The 10,750-nt window shown below is 38.7% G+C and overlaps 1 protein-coding gene across 1 annotated transcript in view; it reads right to left on the bottom strand.

Annotated features, from left to right (window-relative positions):
• Positions 1 to 1,348: 1,348 nt before the first annotated feature.
• LOC125482891 (junctophilin-1-like) overlaps positions 1,349 to 10,750 on the bottom strand; it is a 217,882-nt gene continuing 208,480 nt past the window's right edge. Inside the window, exon 2 of the mRNA XM_048595478.1 lies at positions 1,349 to 3,809. Coding sequence (XP_048451435.1) covers positions 3,046 to 3,809 — 764 coding nt within the window. The 3' untranslated portion in view covers positions 1,349 to 3,045. The remainder of the gene's footprint in view (positions 3,810 to 10,750) is intronic.

Genomic DNA, 10,750 nt, shown 5'->3' with positions numbered 1-10,750 from the left:
GTACCCTTACCTCTAGGCCAGAAGGTCCAGGTTCAAGTCCTACCTGCCCTGAAGGAAGGTCACAGCATGTCTGAGCAGGTAAATTAAAATAACTGCAACATTGAGACTTAGATATTTTTTACTCAACACATTCAGCGATGTTATTAGACACCTCTGGACCAAGGTGGGACTTGTTTCTGGGCTTCCTGGCTCAGAGCTAGGGGCTCCACTGCATCACAAGTTGTGTTTTATGACGTACACAGAAACAGATGATTAAAGATCAGAATCAGGATTCAGTCCAAAAGAATTGTTTCAAATCAACAGAAGGGCAGGTTAGATTGCAGGAACCTCCAGGCTGAGAAACCTTTACACAGTCCTGCTAACTGAAGGGAAATGCACACTGTTAGGACTGGAAAGAATTCTCCAGACCGTTGGAGCTGGAAAAAGTCAGCTGAGAAAGAAATCTTAAAGTTAATATCGGATTGATACTTCACTGTGTTTGAGTATCCATAAAGGATACCACTGGGAAAAGGGTTAATTTCTTTTACTTAAAAGAACAGTGGTAGCCTCATGTGAAAACGTTCAGTGACTGACCAACATGGTGATGAGATTGGAAACCAAAAAAATTATGACCCATCAAGTGAGGGGCATGGATAGGGTGAATAGTCAAGATCTTTTGCCCAGAGTTGGGAATGTCCAAATCCAGAGGGCATAGGTTTAAGGTGCGAGGGGAAAGATTTAAAAGGTACCTAATGGGAAACTTTTTCTACACAGAGGATGGTGCGTGTATGGAATGAACTAACAGAGGAAGTAGTGGAGGCTCGTACTGGTAAAAGGCATCCAGATGAATATATGAGTAGGAAGGGTTTGGAGGGATATGGGCCAAATTCTGCCAAATGGGATTAGACTAATCTAGCACAACTGGTCATCATGGACGAGTTCGACTGAAGGGTTTCTGGTGCTGTACATCTCTATGACTATAAGAGACGCTTTGCTCAGAAATGTGACATGTCCACTGATAAAAATTCAGATCAGCTTAGATCATAACACAGGACATATTTCAGCATTAATAGAGGGGACCTGATGCTCATTGAAGCACATGTTTAAAGGCTGATTTTCCTGAGTAAGAAGAATTAATAAAGACAGAGAGCAGAGTGGAATTTCTACTGAAACAATAAACGTAAATGAACAGTTCTGGTTGACAGACCGACTCCTGTTTCTATAAATGGATGACTAACAAATACAACAGAAAAGATTGTATAAGTGGTATGCACAATGTCAATGAATGCAGTAGAAGCGGCAGAGAGAGAACTAGACATTCACTTCACTAGATGAGATCACACAACCCAGATGAGATCAGAACATCATTTCTCATTTACAATAACATTTATTAATGCTGTCATGGTGAAAGGTAAATCAATCACTTTGGTTCATAATAAAAGTAGAATTACAGAAAGGTTACAACACGAAATGAGGTCATTTAGCTTGCTAGGTCCATGCCAACATACTGAACAACATACTAGTCATATACCGAGAACAATAAATGCTGGAGATCACAGCTGAAGTGAAGCTCTGATGAAGAGCTATCTAGACTTGAAACATTAGCTTGCTCTCTCTCCATGGATGCTGCTTGACCCACTGTGATCTCCAGCATTTGTTGCTTTCAGCACAGATTCCAGCATCTGCAGTAATTTGCTCCTGTATATAGTCATGTATATCTGTACAGTGAAATAATAATGGAAGGTCGAAGTGAGAGGAACATAGCATCCCTTTTGATTTTTCAATTAAAATCCTGAAGTCATAATAGTTGTAATGCCCCTTGAGCCTTTCCTGATATTAAATTAGATCATGGACCTGAACTCTGTCTGTCTTGCTTGCTTTCATAAACCTAAATACCCTTGACAAACCAAGGTTTCAATTTTGAAATGCTCAGTTCACCCTGTCTTTTGGAAAGGATGGGAACTTATAAGTTTCAGATTTCCAATACCCCTCCTGTGAGGAAGTCCTGAATGGCCAACTCCAATTTGAAGCTTAAGCCCTGTTGTCTTGGCATGCCTTGGCTGAAGGAAATGGCATTGCCCTTTCTAACCGATCAAACCCTTTAATTACCTTAAAATAAGTTGACGTGTGGATCTTCTAATCTTCAATAATCACAATAAAATATTGAATATATATCTTGTCAAAATAATATATCTCTCCATTTTCATATGGGCAATTTCAACAAATAACATTATTGCTGCATCAAGAAATACATGGGCAGAGCTACAACTGCAATCATTTCACTAAAAACAAGAAAACAAAATAAAATTTGACACCATGTTTCATGAAATGACACAATTTGAAGGTAGCCAGACACACCTCCTGTTCTTTAAAATTGTTCAATATTATTATCGGAATAGTGTTGCAATTTTCAGCTTATATAAATAAATATTGTGAACAATATCCTACACATTTCTCCACTTTCCTAGTAATATGCTTCTCATTTTCCAGATACATGGATCGGGAATGTCAAAATTGTAAGTAATGCTCTACCATAAATGAATAGCTGGTGTAAAAACCTTGTCCAACAAGGGAAGCTAACAAAGGAAAGTATCCATTCCTGTGCACCAAGGTCCATTGGACAAAACAGCTTGAAAGCTAACCTTTAATAGTCTACAACAACTCCTGAAAGCAGTCTGAAGACTGCAAAAGGAGGTCAGTTCTTGACGGATTAATTCCAGCAAAAGACGAATGCAAGTTTAGAAACCAGAATTAACCTTAAAAAAAAAGTACATCGTTTTTGGCTGGGTGGTGGGCGAGATGGGATATAATTATTGAGTAATCATTTTTTAGGTGCGAGGAACAAGAACAACAGAAAAGAAAAAACAATGCACGTTTTCTAAACCTGCATTGGTTCATTAAGTCATTATAATACGAGACTGTTCAAATAATTACAGGTTCGAGCAATGTCATTTACTATTTCCATCTCAAAAAGTCGCGAACATTATGTACAATTCATATTCAAATTAATCAAGTTTAGAATAAATGTAGACGTTAGTTAGAGTGTAACCCACACAATAGAATTACTCACCTTGAAGCTGCTATGTCTACTTTTGTCCTGGCGATTGCTGCTGCTCGATGTGCTCCTTCTGTTGCTCTCCCCACTTTTTCTTGAATTTTGCTGGTTCTGATGGGTATAAGGTGCTTTTTCTTTCCTCGGATCAAAATGTTATTTTTATATTTTCCTTCTTCCTTTGTGCCATCTGGAAAGGTGGTACATCCATAACCATTCCTTTGATTATTCAACCACTCCCCCTCGTATTTCATACCATTTGAGCGCTCACTTACACCAAACCCACTGCGTTTATCATTTTTCCATTCCCCCATGTAGGATTCCGTTGTGGTAGCATCAACATGGTCTTCCACTGGTAAATATTCAGAATCACCTTCCCCAAAACTGATTGTCGAATTGGCATCACTATTTGCTGAACTTATTCTACTCATTGATGCCTCACTCCGAGCAGAGCTACGTTTGCTAGCCAGAGATGACTTGGACTCGGATCTTTTGAGCTTCAGATTTCCCAGAAGCGATCCTCTTCTGAAAAAGCCTTTTTTCTTTCCAGTCATTAATTCTGTGTCACTGTGAAACGTGAGGACGAAACCACCTCTTGTGCCAGCTGGACTATCTGCAGATATATCATGTAGAATTGTGCCATTGCTCTGTTCACTCCGGAGCGATGCTAGGGAAGTGCGGAGAGGTGAGCGGATGACTGTGGCCATACCAAATGGTACACTCTGGCGTACACCATATCCATGACGCATTCCTCCAGCCCACTGTCCCTGGTACGTTCCTTCAGAACATGGATTGAAAATGAATTACAATGCGCATTAACTTAAACTCAAGCTTTATGTACCTAACAGATATACTTAACAGACATATTGGGCCTACTTCTGATATTCGTTACTGTCCCTTCAAAGAAAAAATACTCATTTGCACATTTACAGTTTTTCAACAATTTGTGAGTAAATCATTCTAATTTGAAACTTGCAATGAAGTATCAACTTTTAGTGAGTTTTTTTGATGGAATGGTTATGCACACTACATGGACAATTAGTGTTCTCAACCTGAATACATTTTGCTTGTAAAGCCAAATATATATAAACTAAACAACTGAGTCTTTGAATATTCAATCTCAAAATTAGCATTAAATATTTGGCACATACCAAATTATAACTCCTTATTCATATTACAATAATTGTACGTTAAAGATGATCCAGATTTATGGCAAACAAATTTAATTAAAAGTCGTAATCTTGCTTTTGGCATAAAGTCAATCAGAATTGCTTATTGAAAACAGATACCAACAAAATAATCTTACATGACAATACAAGAAAAAGTTCAATATAACATACATGCATAGATAAGTAATTATATTAAACAAGAAATGAACATTGTGATATAGGTCAGTGATTTTGAGTGATACTCTTGCTCAGTACTGAAGTTGATCTGCTAAATCTACAGAACAACCCATTTTATCAATTTTTGTCTTTTGGAAATAGAAATCTTGATCACATTCCTAGTAGTGTGCCAAACACAACGTAGTGTCTGTCTCAGTGGCAGAAAGCAGATTGTTGCTATGAGTGGACAAAGGATGCAGAAAGGCATTATGCAATTGCTGCTAGTGAGAGGAATTAAAGAGTCAGTAAAAATGCTCAGTTGGAGTTCTATATTCCCAGCAACCTCAACTGTGCAGACTTTGTGCAGCTAAGCTATCATTTTAGCTTCTTCTGTGTAATGAGCTGTTCCAGTGGCTCAGGCATATTCGTATCTTGCAAAATTTCAGCATATATCAAAGGTAAAAGTTCAAAATTTAAATATTGTCAAGACTGTGCCTTTGGTTTTCACAGACACTATGTAAAGATTTGTGGCATTTTGAAGATTAGGAAATCAAAGTTTATTTGAAGCCTTGAGTATGTATAGACTTATCCTCATTGATTATAATGTATAACTGCAGAATATCCTAAGATAAAATTAACTAAGACACTGGAGTTGAATGAAACTAGAAAACTGCAGAAAATATAATGTTATGCATTATAACTCCACTGTTTGAAAGCAAAATTAGCTTTTTCACTTCTGAAATTTTTGGAACATCTGTGAATGGCGTTTACCTTAGTAAAAATATTTGGCAAACTTTTTTTAAAGCATTAGGACAAAATAGTTAGTAATATCAAATTAGAATATAAAAAGAGACTGCCCACAGTTACTAATTCTTGAGCATCACACAGTGTCCAACCTGGGCTGGTGATTTGCAGCAAGCCAGTTAATTAGATCAAAAGCATTCAATATAAAGCAATACTTTGGCTAGAACAGAATGGAATGGAGACAATATCCAGTAAAACATATTGTTGAATGCTTGGTAACTAAATATTATCTGAATAGCTGTCACTCAACTGTGAAATAACTCTGCTGAGCTTACATTTTCACCAAAACAACATTTTGGAAACATATCAAAGTTGTCATCACTGTACTTCTATTTTTTAAAAAGTATTATACAATCAAAACTGTCTTCCAGGGAGAATTATGATTTGCCAAGTTGTGCAAGTAGCTCAGTATCTTTGGTCACTCCTATTCTTGTTTTCATCAGGCTGTAAAATGATCCCTAACATTGGATCGGTCACACAAATATCACTAACAAGGATTTACTGCAGTTAGCTGGACAAGTTTTAGTTCATCACTTTATTCATACACTTGGCTAGTTTTGTTACTTAATTAAAAAAAAACACATCTTGCAAAAAAAGGTGCAATTCTGGTTATGAAACACCTCCTTCAGCAACTTTTTACATGGTGTTAGACTAATCCTTTAAGTTAAACAATAAAATTAGTATTGATTAGTATCATTTCATAATGTAGAATGCTCTGCTGCTCTACCAAACTCTGTAATCCTAATATGCAATGTTCAGATCTAAAGAAGAACACAGTGGAAGCTGATAACTTCTCCCCGCATTGAAGGGCATGCATCTATTTGCAGCTCTACCTTATAAGGATCTTTGTCAACCCTTTCACAGCCTTTGATTTTCCACACTGACCAATAGTCAGTCATGGTAAAAAGGAAACTTCCTCCAAATAATGCAAAGTCATTGCTTACAATCCCACCACCAACTCAGTCTGCTAGTCACCAGCTGTCTCTCTCCCCCTGACCAATGAGTGAGACTGAATCAGATAATGGTGTACCCTTCCAGGTCCAGAAAATTTTCCATCTCAGTTCCAGTCTCAGCTTACGCTCTGCTGACACCCTCATCCATTCCTTTGCTACCAACTAGATTAATTATTCCTCGTCCTCCTGACTCCCGTCCCACTTTTCACCCTCTATAAATGTGAGCTCATCCAAAACTTTGTTGCCTGCGTCCCTAATTTCACAAAGACACATTTTGGTCCACCCTGGTTTTAGGTTGAAAAACATTTTGATTAAAATGTTCATCTTCATTTTGAAATCCCTCCATAGTATTTTCCCTCTTATTTCCGTGAGCCCTACAACTCTCCAGCAGCCATGATAGAATGACAGAGCAGACTTGATGGGCTAAATGGCCTAATTCTGCACCAATGGGATCAGTGACCATTTCTCAGACTACAGACAATCCTCAAAGACAAGTAGCATGAGGGGAGATGGGCAACATTGGGCCAGGATGAAATAACTTGTAGGGGATGCAGGAGAAGATCAATGATCTATCAATCCCATTCAATCACCATGCTCAATCATGCATTCTAATAACTTGAAATCCCACACATCCGGTTTCTTCTTGAAATCAATCAGTTGCTTTTCCACCAACCATGCTAATAAGATGTTTCATAAATTAAATACCCTTTCAGGAAAAAAAATCATCTGTTTATCCTTCTTGTATGTATTTCATACACGTGACCCCTCATACTTCAGTTCAGCACAAAAGCTTGCTGGCATTGAATTTGTCCAAATCTGCCATGATTCAATCATTAATTAGAAAGGACTTTGCTCCAACTGACAACAGCACAAACCTATAATTATTTGGCTGTGATAGAGACAGGTGACTCAAAGTGAAGGTGAAGGGTCAGCAGCCTGAACAATTAACTGTTTCTGATGCCAAAGATGCTGTCTGATTCTGCTGAGCATTTCTATCACATTCTGTTTTTATAATTGATGTTTGGGTACAGTTAGAATAGCCTTAAGCTGTTATTCCCACAAAAGTGTTGACCAGGGCGCATGCACAACTGTGTGGCAAGTGGTGTGATTCGTTTGCACAGTCTTCTCATGTTTGTGACATAGTTAATGATGTGTAGAGTCACAGAAAATCAATGAAGACTTGACATCAGGTTACTCTTGTATACACTAGACAGTCAGTTACAAAGCTGCATTGACAATGGTCTGATAGCTGGAATCCATCAATGTCCTGTCAACTGAAGAATGTCATCCAACATTTAGTGGATAGAAGAGGAATGAATTAACGCTGTGGATGAGTCAAAGTACAACTTGGGTATTCACATGAATTCAAAAGAAACAAAAATAAGTTTGGTTATTTGGTGGTGGCATTCTCCTTACTGAATTAGTTTAGAATATGGGTCGATTGTGAGTTCAAATGCCACTCTTGAGCACATTATCTGGCCCTATCCTTCTGGGTAATACTGAGGAGATGCAACACTGTCAGGTATATCATCTTTCGCATGAGCCACTAAATCGAGGCCTGTCTGCTCTCTCTGTCTCTCCAGGGAATGTGAAATATCTCAAGGCACTATTCAAATCTGTTTTACAGGTTGTCTTGGCCAATACCTATTCCTCAAACAACATCACTAAAATAAATGCTCCAGCCATTGTCCCATTGCTGTTTGTGCGATTTTGAGCACAAGTTGGCTGCAATGTTTCCCTAAACTGAACAACTATACTTCAAAGACTTCCATTTGGCCATTATTGGGGATATTTGGGAGGCCACAAAAGGTGCAACATAAGTACAAGTCTTTTTTATAAAAACCTCTATATGACATTCGGATATCCTGCTTCCTCTCTTTGAAGTTGTGATTAGAACATTTCACCAGGTTTAGGAATGGGCAACAAATACTCAATGGCATTGGATGTTATCAACAAGCCACATGCTCAGCTCCATATGTCCCCTTCAGTATAAAAACTATTTTCCTGTTTACTCAATGGGACTGTTTTAGAGATGCCAGCTGAACGTCACTGGGACTTGTTATGTGAGGTCCAAATCCTTCGCTGGCAGAATAATAAACGCGCCTTGCCAGATGTAGTAAAGGATAAACAGTAGCCTTAGATTGCTATCTGATTAATGCAAGCATATGGGTGCAGATTTTGTATGAATCAGTCTGCTTATGAAAGCTGCCTTTTCATTATGAATACAGAATGGAAAGAGGACCTAATTATTGCATTTGCCATTAAGGTATTTGTTGTCTCCTATCAGGAGGCAAGAAATAGGAGCAGGAATAGGCTATCTGGCCCCTCAAGCCTGCTCTGCCATTCAATAAGATGATTGCTGATCTTTTCATGGACTCAGCTCCACTTATCTGCCTGCTCAACATAACCCTTAATTCCTTTACTGTTCAAAAATCTTTGTATCTTTGCCTTAAAAACATTCAATGAGGTAGCCTCAAATGCTTCACCGGGCAGGGGATTCCACAGATTCGCAACCTTTTGGGTTAAGAAGTTCCTCCTCAACTCAGTCCCAAATCTGCCCTCCCTTACTTGGAGGCTATGCCCCCCAGTTCTAGTTTCACCGGCCAGTGGAAAACAACCTCCCTGCTTCTATTTTATCTATTCCCTTCATCATTTTATGTTTCTATAAGATACCCCTTCATTTTTCTAGATTCCAAGGAGTACAGTCCCAGTCTACTCAATCCCTTCTCATATGCCAACACCCTAACTCCGGAATTAACCTAGTGAATCACCTCTGCACTCCTCCTGTGCCAGTACATTCTTTCTCAAGTGAGGAGACCAAAACTGTACACAGTACTCTAGATGTGGCCTTCCCAGCACCTTGTACAGCTACAGCATAACTCCCTGCTTTTAAACTCCTTTCCAACAATCCATTTGCCTTCTTAATTATCTGCTGCACCTGCAAACTAACTTTTGCGATTCATGTACAAGGACACCCTGGTTCCTCTGCACAGCAGCATGCTGCAATTTTTCTCCATTTAAATAATGGCCCATTTCGCTGTTATTCCTCCCAAAAATGATGACCTCACATTTACTAAAATTTACCAGTTTATTTTAAATAGGTTAATATATTCACCAAAAGACTTAAACAAAAGACGGATACAGCTATAAGCTCTTTCTCAACCTTGGAAGTTAACGGGTTAGTAGTAAATGTTGACATACTGGTAGATCTTGGCAATGTGAATGCTTCAATTTGAAGGTCCAAGAATTCTAGTGAGATGTTATTCTGAAAACTAGCAGACAGTATGAGGAAGAATGGATCATTGTTTTAGGAACAGATAAGGGGTTGAAACTGGATACAACATGAACTATCTACAGGAAGCTATCCTTGTGTTGCAGTGCCTACATACATGGCACCTCCTCAATACTGAGCATTGGAGAGCCTCCTTAAAGGGTAGTTCTTCAGTTGATTTGAGTAAATCAAATAAGCTAAACAGTATAAAGACTTACTTATTGACATGGGAGAGGTGGGTTATTGTAAGGTTAGAGTTGTACATTTATGCTGTTTCATCTTGATAATAAATCTAGAATATAGATGGACTACTGGTCTCCCCCTTCACCAAATGGCTACAAGTGCAACTTGGTAACAGAGGATAGTAGCCCAAAGGTGCAGGTTGGAAACTAAGCATTTTTCAAAGGAAGATTATAATCCAAGCAGCTGTTGTGAAGAATGGCTGAAAGCAAGTATATAATGTCGGAGTATGATTATGACCTGTCTTCTCTGAATCCAAACCTTATGACCAGCGGAAAAACTAAGCGAATATGTGGACATGGGTTACATTCCTACCAAAGAGGAAACAGGTATGGCTGTGCCATTGTCACTTCCTAAAATAGTATAATCAGAAGCAAAATATTTTGAGAGCTAAAAATTTGTCATTTGGCTATCAAAGAAATTTTTCTTTTCCCTTGGAATATGTTTCATGGATGAAATTAACCAGAAATTTGATGGATACCTACAGCGCATGGTCAGACTTTAAAAATTTTGAAAGATAGTCATCGCATGGACAGATGTCATGATTTTAAACAAACTGTATAAAAAGATTATAGAAATTTTAATTGCAGGTTTCTTTGCTCAGTGCTCACAAGTAAATTACCAGATTGTGCTAAAATGTCACATATGGACCAGTTCCAGGACTTCAACTGGGATGCGATTTTCAATAAGAGACTCCTATTTCAAGCTGATGACTGTTGCTTTGAAACAATTCTAGGGAACCAGTCATTTCCAGCAATCTCAATGCAAAAATGGGATGTTCGGTGCTTTCAAAGGATGGAGGATTCCATGGTTGTAGCATTTCAAGAGTGACAAGATTCTGGATTCAGGCACCAGTACAAAGGATGAGTTACAGACAGAAAGAGGGAGAAATAAAGCACTTTCAGCAGAGATAGTAGGAACTGCAGATGCTGGAGAATCCGAGACAACAAGGTGCAGGGCTGGATGAACACAGCAGGCCAAGCAGCATCATAGGAGCAGAAAGGCTGACGTTTCGGGCCTAGACCCTTCATCAGAAAAGGGGGAGGGGAAGGGGGTTCTGAAATAAATAGGGAGAGAGTGGGAGGCGGATAGAAGATGGATAGAGGAGAGGATAGGTGGAGAGGAA

The sequence above is a fragment of the Rhincodon typus genome, chromosome 4, assembly GCF_021869965.1.
Source record: "Rhincodon typus isolate 14 chromosome 4, sRhiTyp1.1, whole genome shotgun sequence".
NCBI lineage: Eukaryota > Metazoa > Chordata > Chondrichthyes > Orectolobiformes > Rhincodontidae > Rhincodon > Rhincodon typus.
The sequence above is the reverse complement of the archived record's forward strand: the minus strand, read 5'-3'. Positions and strand labels throughout refer to the sequence as shown.